Consider the following 17829-nt stretch of genomic DNA (forward strand, 5'->3'; position numbering starts at 1 on the left):
AATTTGGGGCATGGGGATGATCTGCCAGGATCACACAGCCACTGAGAGGCGGAGACAGGAGATCAGAGCCCTCGCCATGCCCAGCCGGCCCTTTGCACATGCTGTTCCTGTACCCAGCTCACTCTCCCTCACGTCTCCGGTCACTGTCACTGCTAAGGAAGTCTTCCCTGACGTGAGAAATCCACGTTATTTCTGAATCTCGTCTTCCGGGTATTTTAGGTTTACCTCTGCGATTATCAGACTGAAGTCTGTTTTCTCCACAGACAGTGATCTATGGGCCTGATCCCTGACTTGCTGGTGTCTCTCCAGCTCCTGGCCCGATGCCTGGCACACAGTAGGTCCCTTGTAAGCTTTACTGAACAAGCGAGTGGAATAGCATCAAATCCCAGGACCAGTTCTTTTCCTGCTATACCCCACACTTTCCCCAGACGCTTCCCAATATTGTGAAAACGTCAAGGAAGTTATTAACGCCGTGATTTTTTTCTTTAATGAGGAAACTGGAAAACAGAGTAGAAGACATCCGTCCAGGACCTTATTGTCTGAAGCAGGTGGGTGTGGAAGAACCCTGACCATCAGAGCCTTTCCCCAAACATGGGGGCTTCAGCATACAGTGTTTCATAGGTGTGAAATCAATCCCAAGTTTATCCCTAACTCACTACACCACAGCAGCCCAACACCGAAAATTTACAAAACGTAACCATGATCTCCCCTACTTGATTGCGTTCAATTTCACTGTTTCACAGATACCACCGATGAACCCAGGACTGTTAAATCGTTCAAGATCAAGCAGCCAGTAAGTAGTAGAGTTAGGGCTCAAATTTAAGTCTGTACACCCCTTGTTTTGTAATTGTCTACAAGAAGACAGTCGTCTATGACTGTTGAGGGCCCAAAACATTTTGATGGAAATCTGTATTGATGCTTCTCAGAAAGGCCGCCTTCTGGCTTTATTTTTATTTTATAACAGCTTTATTGAGATGTAATTCACATATCATAAAATTTACCCTTTAAAAGTGTACAACTCAGTGGTGTTTTAGTTTATTCAGGCTTGGTCAACCCTCATTGCGGCCTAATTTTAGGACATTTTTATCACTCCAAAAAGAAACCTTGAACTCGTGAGCAGTCACTCCCCATTCTCCCCTCCCCCAGCCCGTCAACCTGTCCTGAAGCCCTATTCTGGACATTCTAGACGTTTCCTCTAAATGGGATCATATAACATGTGGTCTTTTATAACTGGCTTTTTTCGCCCAACATCCTGTTTTCAAAGTCTGTCCATGTTTTAGTCTGCATCCGTGCTCTATTCCTTTTCATGGCAGAATAATATTCCATTCTACAGATAAACCACATTTCATTCATCTTTATTATACAGGTCTTGAAAACACATTTTGAGCCAACCTGTAAAAACTGAGAGACTTAATGCAAAATCCAGGTATCCGGTGTCTCTAGAAAACTCAGAAGCCCTGATGCCACATTCCTCGTGGTGATGACAAGCAGTTGCTAAGGGTCCACACACCACCCCCCCCCGCCCGAGACCCTCCCCCCATCCTTACTCACCTCTTTCCCCCACTGAGGTGCTTTGCCTGGCCCCTGGAGGCATTTCGGTTTGGGATCCACCACGTACGTGAAGTTGGAACCTTCCGCCCTGATGGGGTCACTTCCTGACCCTTCCCTGTTACCTCGTGACTCACCTGTGCTGTTTGCTGGTCATAACAATGGACAGTCAGGTCTGTCAAAAATTCCATTCCAGTCGCCCCGGCTCCCATGCAGCGAGGCCAATAGTCTGGCATCCTGAAAGAAACACGGTGATTTACAAATTCCTACGCAACGTGGGTGGATGCTTTTGCTTGCAACCTTTCCTTGGGCCCTCAGTACTCCAGAGCTGCAGCCTGCATTATGCAAGCTTGGCTTTCACACCAAATCAACAGCAATGAAAAACAAATCAAAAAGCGACTCTGCTCATCAAGTGTGGGGAACACACTTCAGACCCTCTCAAATCACTGTCAGAGGGCTGGCTGCGTTCTCAGTAGCCCTTATACCATAGATTTTACTGTTCTCTATTCTTTTCCTTTTCTTCCAGAGGAAGAATTCAGATTATCCTCTGAAAAAGCCTTCCTTGTATTTAATGATTTTTTAAACAACTTTCTACCAATAAAGGGGAATAATAGATCCCAATGCTTTCAGCGTCTTACATAATTACGGCGATAGGAAAAGCACTTGTATTTCCATTGGTTTTACCTTACTGAAACCAGGATCCACGAACCTTTGAAGTGTATTTCCCACATGCACATGGGTGTGCGCACACACTCACACACACACACGCACTCAACGTTGTGTATACGGCACAGAGATACTCACGGGGCTCGAACAGCCCGAGGCTGTGGGGACCACCCCCCCAGGATACTGCGGAGGTTTTTATGAATAAGCGGGGTTTGACCAAGCCTTAGCAAAGTCTGACAAAGCTGCAAGAACACGTTTTACTCTTCCTAATAAACATCAGTGAATAGGAAAAGATTTTTTTTTTTCCAGAGGTAGAGGTTTTATTGCGTAAAACACTGGATAAAACCGGACTGCTTCAAAGACATTTTATTCTAACAGCGGAAAGAAAACAGTCATTGCTGAAAAAACAACTTTTAATACTTTCTATACCAGAATAAAGTTCTGTCAACTGATGTATTATAATAATAAATAATGACCAAGAATAAACTTTAAATACAAAGTTTTCTACTTGTTACAAGCATAGCAACAAAATCCTCTACGCTATTGATCTCAGATTTCCTCCAAGATAGATTTTTTTTTTCTTTGTGTAGGAATGTAGACAGTATTATGACCAGCATCACAGACTACAGAAGTTACAGGGAAGAAACTTGACATGTTTAGATAGGAGGACCTGGTGACATTCAGAAACTGACACTGCATCACTGTGGCTGTCACTTGTTTGTATTACAAGTTACAAATGTTCTGGAAAGAAGGCCTGTGTCAGAGGGGGAAATAAGGACACGGTAGCACTGGACAAAATGGAATCAACACACACGCCACAAAGAGGAGGGGTGTTCCCAGTGTCACAAACAGAATTATTGCCTGTCGCATCTGACGATGCTCAGAAGACACAAAAGAATACCAAAAGAGCGCCCAAAGTGCTAGAAATGGAATGTGGCTCTCATGTTTCTTTCACTTTTTTTTTCCTCTTTTTTTTTCTTTTTACCTTTTTTTTCTTCTTTTTTTTTCTTTTTTTTTTCTTTTTTTTAATATTTTTCTTTGCTAAGATACCAAAGGCGGGGCAAACACACAGAAAGCAAGCGACTGGCACAGTCACCAAACACAGTAGTGCAGTTAAAATCCTAAAGCTCACTACAGTCAGAAAGTTTTCAATAACATTTCAGTCCTTCCTCTAGGATCATAGAAACAGTTGCATTAAGTTTATCAACTCGATTTAAGTAAGGCAGTGAGAACTATTCTAGAAAAACAAGAAAGCAGCTTGCTCTATGCCAGATGGGTCCACGTGGAACAGCGACCTCATTTTCACCGAAACCTTGGGTAGATGACACCCTCTCTACAGCATATGCAAACCGGATTCCTTATTAGCCTGAGATTCCTTCTGGTCTCAGGATAGCGCTAAGCATTTTATTTACATTGAGAGCAGTTTAGAAATTTTGTAAACTGCTGTAGGCAGAGCTGAAGTTTTTAAGGCCCTGGGGTTTTATTCTGTGCTCCCAGCCTGCAAGGAAATATCGACTTTTTTTTGTTTAAGTCTGAATGATTTCGTTTTAGAAGAAGTTAATACTTCAATACTTCTCTATCGTCACAAGCAACAGCACCAATTTCGTGTCACTCAAAGGAAGTATGTTAAGAGGCTGAACTCGTATGCCATTCTAGCAGATTCAAGAATAAACCCTTAACTAGTCTTCTTAAATCTTTTTTTTTTTTTGAATGAGTTAAGTGGTTCATTATTGGCCCTCAAAATCTCCCTCTGGGTGGTGCAGAACTTGATAAATTTGGAGTATCCAATCAGTAAAAAATCTAAAATCTACAAAAATATAGAACACATTTGTTTTACAAAAACAGACATTTTTAACTCAAACAGTTTTCTTCATTAGCGATAGAGAGCAGGATGTTTAGATTCGTCTTTTAATACAAGCTATTTCATAAGAGCTTGTCAGAGAAGAAAATCTCGCTTCATGTCTGTGGTACTTACAAAAACGAACACATGACAAAAATCTGATCGTAAGGACCGGAGCAGCCTTCATTCAAGTAAAATGTTTAAAATCATAATAAAAAACCATCTTTCTATTATTACATAAATTCCCACTTCTCACCAGCACCTTCTCTGGATAGGGTTGGCTAGTATTCCTAAACCACATTTTACATAATGTACCCCTAATTGTTTTTTTTTTTTATTAGCAACTTCTTTTTCATCCAAAAAAAAAAAAAAAAAAAGCCAGACAACCAAGAAGAAAAAGCATTTCCCTCTCAATACTGCGATTTGATCTAAAAAAAGGAATTACTCCTCAAACCTGCAATGGGCATTTGTCTGCAGATGATTTCTGACCATTGATTCATTTGGCTGTGTTTTGTTTGTTTGTTTGTTTTTGTTTTTTTTTAATGCACGTTTAAGGTGGCAATTCTCTGCAGTGCTGGTCAGCCCTGGCGCTGGCTGCGGGCGGTCTAGGGTTTCTTCGCGCGAGCAGTTGGGACACCACGTGAATTGATTTTCTCTGCAGTGACCGCTCCAGTCTGACTGGCACCGCGGCTGCCTCTCGGCACATCTCATTAGGGTGGGCGGCAACTGGCAGCAGCTGGTGTCAGATTATAGAGGTGTTTTCAACAATGAAAACACAGCCCCTCCGTCTTCAAGGCAACGCTAAATCATTTAGATGGTATCATTTTTCAGTTAAGAGCATGATTTGGGGACAAAGACGACTTAAGAGTTGGAAGGGCCCCCAGCTTTCTCAAGCTTGGAGGACACCGAGCGTTTCTGAAATCACTTCTCTTCCACCTGCATTGTTTGGAAGGACTTGTTGCCGGGTAACAGTTTAGCAGCCATTTTCAAGGGCTGGGGTTTTTTTTTTTTTTTTCTTTAATATATATATATATAGATATCTTTTTAAATTTTTTAAATGTTCTATACACTAGTGGGGGAGTTGTACATGATTTTTTCCCCTTGGAATGCAGTTAGCAAACTCTTTTACCAGATGCATAATCTTAAAACTGTGTAAAATAATATTGCAATATACAGGTCAGTTTGCTCAGTTACGCTGCTCCTGGGCTTTGCAGCCTTCCTCTGTTAGCTCTGCTGAGCTCCCCGCCTTGACAGCTGTGGGGTCTTCGAAATTCCCAGAAGCCTCCGAGTCGACTCTGGAGCGCTTGAACCTGCGGTCGGGGTACTGACTGTTGTCAAAAGGCATACGATGGACGCAGAGGACGTGGGTCTTCAGGTTTCCCTTCTGAGAGGCACTGTAGGGACAGTATCGGCACTGGAAAGGCCTGTGACCTGCGGGCACAAAGAGGAACCGGTCAGCTCTTCTGCTTGCTCCCTCCTCGACCCCCACGGCTCAGAGGACAGCATCGTTGTTATCAGTGCTATCGGTCTTATGATTGCAGTCACTTTGCAAACTCAGACTGGCAAAGGACAGAAAAGTAGCCAATATACCTATCTGGACAAATAATAAGTTACGCGCTAATAATAACTTAGACAGGGATTTACAAGACCTTTCCATCCTAGGGAGAGCTTTAATTCAGACTTTCCCGGTGACAGGAGAGAATGTTCCCAACACCTAGATCTTTTTTTTTTTTTTTTTTTTCCTCTACACTGTTAGATAGCCAATATTTTAGGCTTTGCAAGCCAAGACACAAAATCAAAGGTATTACGTAGGCACCTCTGTGACAAGGGAGGAAATAAATTTCCAACGCCTTATTGATGAAATTCAAAACTTTTTTTTTTAGACCCTGAAATTTGAATTTCGTATAATTTTCGTGGGAGATGAAATAGTCGTCCTTCTTCTTCTTCTTCTTCTTTTTTTTTTTTTTCCAACCATTTAAAATGTAGAAACCATTCTTAGCTCCCAGGCTGCACAAAGACAGACAGTAGAGGGATTTGATCCCTGTTTTGTACTCTGCTGACCCCAGTTCTACACGCACACAAAGCCATAAATCCCTCCGCCTGGGATTCTGACTCAGGTCTCAGCACTAAGCCAGTTCACTTTCTTATCCTCCCATCGACTCTTTACAGATAAGCAACAGAGCATGAGGAGGGAGTGTGTGTTTGCAGTGGGGTGATGCAGGGCCGTGGCCCAAGCCTCGCTCTGGGGCAGGGCTGGAAGAATTTGCAGAACCACTGGGTTTCAAGAGGAGGCCGGAGAAGATATCGGCGGCAACCGAAATGTTCAAATAACCACGGCCAGGGTAGTTTTAAAGAAGCTAGATTTTGAACCGTAACCCTTGAAATCAAATTTTTCTAGAAACGCCCTAAATCAGAACAAAATGTGGACTCTAGTGGAAACCCACCCAATCCGTCATGCTTGATTTCTCTGTCCTGAGGTACAGCAGACAGGCACCCATTGAGGAACCAGTAAAGCATTTGGTTTGGGAAGTTATAATAGAACAATCGCATTCCCCGCTGATGCCCGGAAGCTGTGGATGTCCATTCCTGGAAGTTCTTGAGTACCGTCCCACCCAGCAGCACCCAGAGAGGTCAAGGCCCGAGGCTGGGTTTCATTTGCTCCGAAAAATAAACAAGTAAATAAAAAGGCCCAACCATTTACACCAGAAAACATCCAAACAGCACACTCAGCACTTTTGCTGCAACAGTAATAGCAGAAGTCCTGTGTATCTACTTAGCAAAGCAGTCTTGTTCCCGAGAAACTGGAGGCCAACCAAATGTTTGGAGCTGGAGTTCGCTTTCACTTCTCATTGCACACGGTCCTAGAATCTTCCTTCTTTCTTACTTGGTTTGCGGAGGGAGTGCTCTCTGCCCTCCCTCCTAGCCAATTGATCTCCAGGATGAATCTCTTCTACCTGGTGAGTCTCCCTCTTTCTTTCCCATCCCCCCTCAAGGCTGATCCGGTGTGTCCCAACTCTTGCCTAGACTATGAACATGGCGGCCTGCAGGAGGGCTTCACGCTGTCAGGCGTCCCCCCCCCCAACCCCCCCGGTATTCTGCCAGGAATACCAGAGTGGGCCCCTAAAGGAGGAGCTCAGCTGTGATTTCCTTGCCTCAAATCTTTGATGGTCACCTGCCCTCTAAGGGATAATCAGGACCTCCAAGTCCAGTCCCAGCCACCTCTCCCACCTCCTCTGGAGCATCCTTCCTTTGTCCACACCAAATCAAACCATTAATGGTCTCTGCAAAAAGGCTTCATTCTGCAGGGTCTGTGTATTGATCCCCCTGGTTGGCCGGGAGCTTCTGGCAGGAAGCATAGCCCTCTTAGGACCATTGGTGCCAAGCCCACTGCCTGGCACAGAGAAAGCGGGCATGAACTGTTTAGGGAACTCACTTATCATTGTTTCACCTTGCCTTTTTTTTTTTAAGGTATTCTAAATTTTTGGATAGGGTTTCTGCTTCTTTTGTTTCTACTGTTGCCTGTAATGCAAGGCTGAATTTGATCAACTTTCCCACTTGGCCAAAAGCCAAGTTGCAAAGCTGTGGACTTTGGAGTTAAGAATAAATGAAGCCCAAGAAAAGTACACTTACTGTTGGCCCTTCTGCATTGCCTACCACAGCAAGAAGAGGGGCAACAATCAGCAGGAGGGGCCAGGGCCTTGACTGTCAGATAAGAGAAAGATTCGCCAGCATCACTCCTGCCTGCCTGCGACCCAGTGCCACCCTTAGGGCTTGGTTACCTCTCCCACAGAAGACAAGGGAAGGCCCTGGGTTGGTGGGGAAGGAGAGCTGAGACTCCTACTTCTTACGTGGATATAGGAAGTTTACAAAGAATGTAAGTGGCCCCATTCTTCATCACGCTGGAGTTAGGGCACAGACACAACAGGGAACAATCCAGTCAGGGGCAGCAGGGCAGGAAAAGCCATTCTCTCCACCAGAATAGTGACTCTAAGTCAGTCCTAAGCCAGGGATCAGTGAGTTTCAAGCAGATCCCAAGACCCAGACACCCAACTCAAGAAGCCGCCATCGCGGTGGACACCAAACCATACCCAGGGCTCAGGGAGAGAAGATTCTGAGTACTCGGGGAGAGCAACTGTTGAGCAGAAGAAAAGAGGGCCTGAGTCTATAGCCAGAGGCATCTGAACTAATCCAAGGGCACCCAAAGAACCTGAGCAGAACTGAGACACCAGTTCTCAGGAAGCCTAAGAAATGTTTTTAAAGTTTTATCCAAATCTCAGAAACGGACTGCATTTTCTCAGTAGCCACCAAAGGCAGCTCAGTTCAGTGGGAGCCTACTATGCTAATGTCCACGGCTCACCCAAAGCTGGAGCTAGCTCACCCGACTTAAGAATCATAGGGTAGCGAATCACTGACGGAGAATAGCACCGTGGTCTGACAAGTCTCCAGAGTTAACAACTCCAAATAATAAATATATAAAAATCAAAAGTAAAACCAGAACTCTTGGTACCACGATCCAAAGAATCTAACGCAACCATGAGGAAAGACCAAACCGTGGTATCGTTCAATACGTCTGCCTCAGGTCCCGGGATTCAACGTGGTTCTGTTCTTCCACTGTTTTTGTCCATCTGTCAAGGCTATTTATTGTATTTTCTCTCTCTGTTTTTCAACGATTGCTTATTTTGAGAGAGAGAGAGGGGGCACATGAGCAGGGGAGGGGCAGAGACACAGAGGGAGAATCCCAAGCAGGCCCCAACGCTGTCAGCGCAGAGCCTGATGCAGGGACTCGATCTCATGAACCATGTGATCCTGACTTGAGCCGAAATCAAGAGTCAGACGCTTAAGTGACTGAGCCACCCAGGCGCCCCAAGTTATACTTTCCATTATCATTACGAATAATACATTTCTGTATGAATTCTACACTACAACCTTTGGAAGCCACCTTCTCTGCAAACTGTACCACCAGGAGAGCCATGCAACATGCATCTTGGCAAGCCAAGTGGAGAACCTCAAATGTCACCTTTATTCACAAAAAAAAGTTTTTTGAATTGGCCAACATGGCCTAAAAGCGCCTGGTACATTTTCGCCACCAATTTATTTTAAAATATTAATCACGTTTTAACCTGTGGCACTATCTGAGTCTCTAAGTCTTGGTACTGTGAAGGATGTGCTAGGATTCTGGCATATTTGGATACATCCGTGGTCAAAACATTAGTAAGTAGGGAATTAGTTTTCATTTTAACTTAGGTGAGATGGAAATCTATATGTAAATGTATATAACACTATGCATGTGTACTTTTAGAAGAAAGTCTATACAATATTAGAATCATAATAAATCCTGACCTTGCCCTATACCTTGTAGGTATAAGCACTGTAGATTATAATGATAGTACCCATTATACCCTGAAGATCCCACAAGCCTGCATTCCATAGCTTTTCACGTATATTTTTGTATGCTATCCTCATTTCTGAGCTTTAGGGCGCTTTGGTCCAGGAGTGACATCAGCCCCATTGCACAGATGAGGAAGTTAAGATACAGTGAACCCGGGCAGTTTCGATTTAAAACAAATTTCCACCAGGTATAAAGCACCCAGATGCCCTAATTCTCCAAAATCCTTACAAGAGCCATGATGGCAGTGTGTTTTTATAAGATATACATATACACATACAACACCTCCCCCACCCCGCCAGCTTCTAAGTGGCTTGTTGAAAGGCCCAGAAGAAGTCAGTGTGTTCGCCAAAGGATCAAGTTTCAAGTGGAAGTCTGTCCCTTGGTGCCACAAACACTGACTCCCAAACAGAAAGCTATTGTAATGCAAAGCCCTTTTGAAATTTGGTACCCTTCTGAGTCCAGCTAAACCTGGATGAATCAATTCGCGTTTCTCTACGCTTTTGTACACTTGAAGCCCCTGGTATTGGCACATGAGCAGTGATGTCTGTGGAGGTCTGTGACCTTTTGGTCAGAGACCATAAGCAAAGGCTTGGGAACAAACTCCAAATCTGAGCGCTCCCCGGAATAGTTCACTGTGTGTTCAAAGATTTGTGACAGAGAAGGGATCCATCTGTAGGCGTGGGGGGGGGGGGGGGGTGGGGTGTGTGCCCAGGGAATTCAGTCTCTGGGTCTGACCTCCAGTAAGGAGTGTGATCTCTCGAGGTTTCAGTTCCCACACCTTGAAAATGGGGCAGACTCTGCCACAGGATGTCACGAGAAGCAGATAAAATAAGGTGTCAAATCTGGAAGGAATACGGGACCATATGAATCAACTGTCTGTCACTGTCACGCTTGCTGTTTCTATCGTCGTCATCTCACCGCCCGTCTAAGCCTGGCGGGGGCCTCGGCGTTCCCCTCTTCCTCAAATGTACTGACTCAGCAAGTGTCTCAGGTGCCACTGTTTTGTGCTACCTGCCTCAGGTGGTCTTCAGTGGAAGCTTGAGATATTGTCTGTCCGCGGGGCATTTGCCCTTGAATGGGAGTTTTGGGGAATCTGGAAGACCTTCAGAGTCCAAAGGACCAAGTTGTTAACATTGCATTTCCGTTGGATGAAGTTCAACAAATGTGGGTTAGGATGGGCTTTGGGTCAGACCCCATGCCGGAAACATCTCCCCATCTAGCGGATCCTGTTCTATCCTGTTCTAGAAACACTTTGGGGCAATGCAGATGGTGATATAGTAGAGGTGACTGGGGGGCTCTAAGAGTTCAACCCAGAGGAACGTGAGCCCCTGTTTGTCTGTCGACCTGGCTTCACCCTCAACTCCTCCCCCACCCCGCCCCACCCACGGTTTGCTGTCTCTGCCATACAGGACTCTCAGCGTTCTCCAAATGCTTTCTACTCCTTCCTGCCACAGGACCTTTGCTCCATCCCTTCTTGTTCCCTAATCCGGAATGCTCTCTTCCCCTGCTTCATCTAATTACTGTGTAGCTGTACCCTTTGGCACACCTTGCCTTTGCCTCGAGGAGGCCTGATCACCCCAGGCTCACCATGATGGTGATGAGGGCCGTCATAGAAAAATCTTCTGCAGCACAGCTTCCAGAAATGGCAGCTGAGCGAACAGACAGTTACGTCTATCTTCTCCACTGGACAGCCAGCTCCGCAGTGCAGGGGCTGTGGGTTTTTGCTTTTGGGGTTTGCTGTTTCTCCCCACCTAGCAGGATGCTTGGCCCATTACAGACACCCATCGAGTATTTTGCAAGCAAAGGAAGGGATGGATGGATGGATGGATGGATGGGAGAAAGAATGGGAGAGGCAGCCAGGAGAAGGGACAGGGAGAGAAGTGCTACTCCAGACAGGGGCAGGCCTGAGCCCAGGCACAGGGATAGGGAGACTGGTAGCAGTGCAGGGGTCTGCGGGCAGGTCATGGTGGAAGTGAAGCCCAGGTCATGGTGGAGGGAGCCGGGCAGGGGCCAGGCTCACAGGACCCACTGGGGACCGTGGCCTTCTTTCCACAGGTGACGGGAAGTGAGGAGGCCTTCCCGGCCCTGCAGCAGCACGGTTGATTGAGGATAGCCCCAATCCCTGTCTGCAGCCGGGGCCCTGACGTGCGGCCAGATGGGTGCCCCCCGCTACCCCCCCCCCCCCCCGCCCACCGCACTCCGTCTCTCTACCTCTCACTTCGAGACCATCAACATTTCCCATCACTGCCATGTGAAAAGTAAGTACATCATACGTTAATTTGTATTGTCACTGCGCCGTAGAGCCGTGGTAAAGAGCACATTCATTTTTAATCCACTATGAATAATATATAAATATGTATACAGTGTGGAGGGTCAAGAGGAGTAAGGAGAAAGCAAGTCGTACATTGTTTATAACAAAAGTGGGGAAACGAGATATTTTTCTTACTTGCTGCGATGGAAATATCTGCTCTTTCCCTGTACCTAAGGGGGAGCGGAAAATGCCTCCCCTTGGGGGACCATCCATTAATTACTGGCCCACACTTGTGGGCAGAGATGGGGCTACATCCACGGGGCTTCCACACTTTCCAAACGGATGGTTTCTCTCCGGGGGCGGGATGGCAGACGGGAGGGGTGGAGCAGTCGGCGGCCAACCACCGGCGTTCCGCCTCGGGACAACTCATCGGGGCACATTTGCAGGAACCGCGGCCACGGTCCTCGCAACCCCCAGGAGGGACATGTGCTAGAGAGGAGTCTTCCCGTTTCACAGATGAGAAAACCGAGCCCAGGGAGATTAGATAATTGTCCAAAGTCAGGAGTATGTGGCTAGCTGGTTTCCGACCAGGAATTCAACCTGAGGGCTGTCTCACAACAGATGCTCCCCTCTGCTCCCTCCTGCCGGTCACTGGAAATTGCTTGTCGGAAGATTCTCCACAAAGGGCTACCTTCGATCAGGACCCGGGATGCTCCAGGAGGGAGTCTATGAATACCCTGAAAGGACGTGCACTATAACGTGTGTGTGTGTGTGTGTGTGTGTGTGTGTGTGAGAGAGAGAGAGAGAGAGAGAGAGAGAGATACTGCACGCGCGTCACCTGCCACACCACTTAGGGACAATAGGCACCGCTGTGGCCTCGAGACACCCACCAAAGCCAGGCATTGTGCACATGGCTGTCACCGAGCCACAAGACTCCCAGCTTCCATCACACAACTCCTGGAACCCCACCCACTTCCACGAGCTCACATTCAGCACCTGCTGTATGCATTACACCTAACAGACTGCTGTAGGAATGACACAGGACTTTCGGCACCACGAGGGTGGGAAGGGCATCTGTTCTGCATGCCTCACACAACGCCCACCAATACATGCTGAGTGACCGGCTGCAGTCTCAAGGCTGCCTTCAGGGGTGACAGCCCAGTGGACGCCCTCTCCAGTGGGAGGAGGTAGGGGCCAAGAGTTTACCAGGAGAGGACATCCAGCCGCTTTGAGCCAGGCTCCAGTTTTCCATCAAAAAGACGGCTCTGAGGACGGGCCCTGAAAGAGTCCTGGGAGAGGAAGAACATTCTTGAGGAAGGACACATGTGCTGTTTGGCCACAGGCAGGGTCTATACATGGCGACAGAGGCAGAATTCTGGACGCTGGAACAAGGGGATCTACAGTGGAGACGGATAATCTCCAGTCATGGTACATGGTCAGCACAAGGAAGAGGGTCCAGAAGAGGGTCATGTGTGTAAGTGGGAGGAAGTGGGGTCCCTGGCCCCGGGGTAGACACAGAGACATGGGCAATCCCATGGGCAGTCCTCACATGGCCCAGCCGTCTCTCAGAGACACAGGCAATCTCCTGTGTCCTCATACAGCCCAGCCATCTCTCAGACCAGGGCAAGCCTTTCAGATCAATCCCACCAGGCCCTTTTATTGGTCATTGAAATAAATGCAAAAAGAAAACACGTGGGTCAATGAAGAGGAACACTGCTGCCATGACTTCTAGATCAGCCTTGGCCACAACCCACTTGCGGCCTGAGTGAGTACAGACCCCAAGAAAGCTGCCTACAGTAAGTCCATGGCGGACTCACCTGGAGACACTACCATTTTCCTTTCTGAAATATCTTCTTTGGAGCACAGGATCACGGAGCATCTCTAAGAGCCCAGAAGGGTCTCCCACAGTCACATTTCATGGCATGGTTTTCTAGAAAGGACCAGCTCACATGCCTAGAGCCATGAGGCTTGGGAAGTGCCTCCTCTGAGAGGTGCCATCCTGAGCAACACCACTCCTGCTGCAACCCAAGTGGAGCCCTTCGCAATTCCTTGAAACTGGGGACATTTGCAAAATGTAGGCTGGTAGTTAAGAAAATGGCTCCACCTATAGGGCCAGTTGCGTATGTTAGAAACACGGCCCCAGAGGTGGACCCACAGGCATGGGACGAATCCAAGCACGGAGATGCCCAGCAAGCTCACCCGGGGTCAGGCCTCCAGGGCGGTCCGCTGGTCTCCACTTGGCTCTCACCTACTGCTCGCTCTCAGTGTCTGCAGCTGACCCTGACGCTGCAAACTGGAGGGGCTTCTGCCCAGGACCCTGGCCAGCCGTCCAGGTTCAACAGGCTCCACAGTGGCAATGAGATGGGTAAAAATATACATGAACACACACGGAACCAACAGAAAGCTGTTTTTCACAGTTGCACACATCACATATGTATATATAATTTCCCTAATTCCAAATAGGCAAGAATGGTTCTAATCAGGTACATAATTTATGTTTTCAGTTTTTGAAAAAATATTCAACCATCTAATCAAAGATGCTAAAACACTTTGGAATATCCTTAGTATAACTAATTTCAGGTTTCAAATATCCTGTGATTTGGGTTTTAATTCAAAACACTACCAAAAAATATTTCACTATTTTAAAAGCAAATTTTGATCCATGTGGTAATAGATTAGAGACATCAGAGTGAACTTGTGTTCAGTTCAATATATGTGACACAGATATGAGTACGTGCAGGAGTTAGCATGCACACTTATGTTTCCTTGTCCCGTCAGCTGAGCGGGCCTAGAACCCGTGACATCCACACTTGACTTGTAGCGCCACTCTCAAGAAAAGGAACCAACGGGGCACCTATGGGGCTCAGTCGGTTAGGCGGCTCTTGATTTGGGCTCAGGTCATGATCTCACGATTCATGAGTTCGAGCCCCGTGTAGGGCTCCGCACTGACAGTGCAAAGCCTGCTTGGGATTCCCTCTCCCTCTCTCTGCCCCTACCCATCGTGTGTTCTGTGTGTGTGTGTGTGTGTGTGTGTGTGTGCATGCGTGTGTGTGTGTGTGTGTGTGTGAGCGCACGTGCTCGCTCACTCTCTCAAAAATAAATAGGTAAAAACACATAAAGAAAACAAAAGGCTTTTTGTAGAAATGGCCGATTCTAGGGCTGGAACAGGAAATACATGAGATGATCCTGGAGCGTCTTTTGCCAGAAAGTAAGGAATCGCCCAAAAAACCCACACATTGGTGGAGGTATGTCAAAGTAGCACAGAGCCAAATGAAAGAGCCCCCAATGGCCAGAGCTGGAACAATCTTAGCAACAAAGTGAATGACACAGCATCAGATTATAGCCCGAAGTATCAAGCACCCACAAGTCATACTGACATAACTAGATGACTGAATTACTAAGTACACGGAGAAGTGTTCCAACTCCTGCACCCACCCTCCCCTGGAAATGCTGGGAGAGAACGGAGTAGTAGGAGGGGTGAGGCTTGCTGTGTGATGTGGGGCTGAGCGACCAGCCCCTCTGTTCCTGGCTCCCGCCTTACACTGAGGGCAGCACCCTCTCTCTTTGGTCTCCTCCATCACCTTTCAGGATGAAGTCACTTACCCAGAGACAAACACAGGGCATTGTGAGAGTATTATTATATTACACATCTAAAAATCTCCAAAAAAGGAAAGTAAGTTCATCGACCCTTTGAAGGTTATTTAATGATAAACATAAATGCTTTCATAAAATCCGGGGAATGATTTAAGATCCCGGATCAATAGTTGCCTGTGAGTGCCCGCGGCCTGCACTCCAGGCTGCCTCTCCTGCCCACCCAGGCAGGCTGGTGGCTCTCCGAGCACAGAGGCCGCCTGGGGCAAACGAATAAACACGGTTTAAGGCCAAATCTGCACTGCAGGGGCCAGAGTTCCCGAGAAAGCGACCACCTCGAGGCCATGGACATGGAAGGGCAGGACGCTCCTGGGTGTGATCCTTCTGGGCTTGGGAGGCGGGCGGGTGCAGTGCTGGGAATATCTGGAAGGCTCCTACACCCTCTGCCAGACGCTCTTCTCTACAGACACCTCCTGGAATCCAGCCTCACTTTCTCAGCTTTCATGCTAACTGAACTTGAATCTGATGCCTCAGAGAGGCAGCAAGATACAGTGGGTTGAGCCCCGGCGGCAGGCTCAAAGGGAGCGGTTGCAAAGCTGGATTCCGCCTCCCTCTGGTTTCGCGGCTCCGAGGAAACCCAGAGCCTCTCAGGGCCTCGGCATCCTCAGCTGACAAGTGGAGACCCTGAGGCCTGCCTTCAGCGTTGTCACTGGAATGGCGATTCTCATTCAAGGCTACCACACCACAGGCGCTTCAGAGCATGAGTCGGTCAATAAATACTTGTAACTGTATCTGGGGAACGTTTATTTAACATGCACGTGCACACGTGGTGCTCAGCAATTCACAGGCCTCCCTCTCATCAACTCTATGTGGGAACTTTGTTCTGCCCGTTTTACAGATGAAAACTGGGAGATTTGGAAAGGCTGAGCGTGCTGCTCCAAGAGCACGAAATCCTTCAAACAGATAAGGTTTGAATCCTGGCTTCCGACTGGAAAGCCCGCGCGCTTCCCTACTGTGCCTAAGTAACAGAGATGCTGGCCGGGGGCTTGGTGTTTCAGCCCTGCCTGTCTCCTTCCCGCTCCTGGGCACAGGCTCCGTGGAGTGCTGCCCCCGCTGCCACCTCCTCCAGGAGGGATTTCAGTGTCACGAAGTCAGTGTCAGCTAATGCTGTGGCCATCTCCTGATCTGGGGTGCTGTGCTGTCACTGTCCGCTGAAAACTAACCAAATTCACCTTTGAAGAAGTTTTTAGGGGCGCCTGGGTGGCTCAGTCGGTCAAGCGTCAAACTTCGGCTCAGGCCATGATCTCGCGGTTCGTGGGTTCGAGCCCCGCGTCGGGCTCTGTGCTGACAGCTCAGAGCCTGGAGCCTGCTTTGGATTCTGTGTCTCCCTCTCTCTCTCTGCCCGCCCCCTCCCCCCCACCTGCTCACACTCTATCTCAAAAATAAATAAACATTGAGAAAAAATCCGTTATGAACCTTTTTAAATAAAAATTTTATTTTAGTATAGATTTAGAATTACAAAAATGTCGCATAGATACTACAGCAAATTCTCCTGTCACACCCATCCCCCCCCCAATGTTAACATCCTCCATTCGTAGGGTCCATTTGTTACAATTCATGACCCAATATTGATACACTATTATTAAGCAGAGCCCATATTTTATTCAGATTTCCTTCATTTTTACCTAACGTCCTTTTTCGGTTCCAGGATCCCACCCAGGATGCCACATTACATTTAGTAGTTGTGTCTCCTGAGGTGCCTGTTGGCCGTGACAGGTTTTCGGGCTTTCCTTGTTTTTGATGACCTTGACAATTTTGAGGAATGTTTTGTAGAAGGTCTCTCATTTGGGATTTCTCACCGGTTCGACTTGGGTTTGGGGCGGAAGACCACAGAGGTGCAGTGACTTCCCATTGCACGGGATCAGGGCACGGCTGTCACTCTGACCTTGGTGACCCGGCGGAGGTTGTGCTCGTCAGGTGTCTGCCCTGGCAAGTTGGTCTTGTCCCCACGCTGTGCTCTTCAGGCACACTTCCCCGGGAAGGAAGTCACTGCACAGCCCACAGGAAGGAGCGGGGAGTTAGGTCATCCCGGGGGGGCGGGGTGGGGGTGGGATACAGCAGGCATTTGACTGTCCTTTTCCTTTTTTATGTTTATTTATTTATTTATTTATTTATTTATTTATTTATTTTGAGAGAGAGAGAGCGCGCGCATGGAAGGGGCGGAGAAAGAGGGAAAGAGGGAGAATCCCAAGCAGGCTCTGTGCTGTCAGAGCAGAGCCCGACGTGGGGCTCGAACCACAAACTGAGATCAGGGCCTGAGCTGAAATCAAGGTCCGGAGGCTTAACCCACAGAGACCGCCAGGCGCCCTTTAAGTGAAATTATTAAGGCGATACTCAAGAGATGGCAACAACGGAGGGCCCCTGAGATTTGCCAATGCAACACCTCTTCTTCAGACTCTCACTACCCGCATCTTCCCTCCTTAAGGACACTGGGTTAGATGCAGTCATCTGAAGTCCCCATGGCAACAACATGGGCAGTAGAGG

At 47.6% G+C, this 17829-nt stretch overlaps 1 protein-coding gene across 13 annotated transcripts in view; it reads right to left on the minus strand.

Annotated features, from left to right (window-relative positions):
• Window positions 1-2565: 2565 nt before the first annotated feature.
• The window catches only part of ZNF536 (zinc finger protein 536), a 437882-nt gene continuing 422618 nt past the window's right edge, over window positions 2566-17829 (minus strand). For all 13 annotated transcript variants that reach the window (XM_058707985.1, XM_058707988.1, XM_058707980.1 and 10 more), the window contains one exon: window positions 2566-5485. In XM_058707985.1, coding sequence (XP_058563968.1) covers window positions 5241-5485 — 245 coding nt within the window. In that variant the 3' untranslated portion in view covers window positions 2566-5240. The remainder of the gene's footprint in view (window positions 5486-17829) is intronic.

This window comes from Neofelis nebulosa, chromosome 17 (genome assembly GCF_028018385.1).
Source record: "Neofelis nebulosa isolate mNeoNeb1 chromosome 17, mNeoNeb1.pri, whole genome shotgun sequence".
Lineage (NCBI taxonomy): Eukaryota > Metazoa > Chordata > Mammalia > Carnivora > Felidae > Neofelis > Neofelis nebulosa.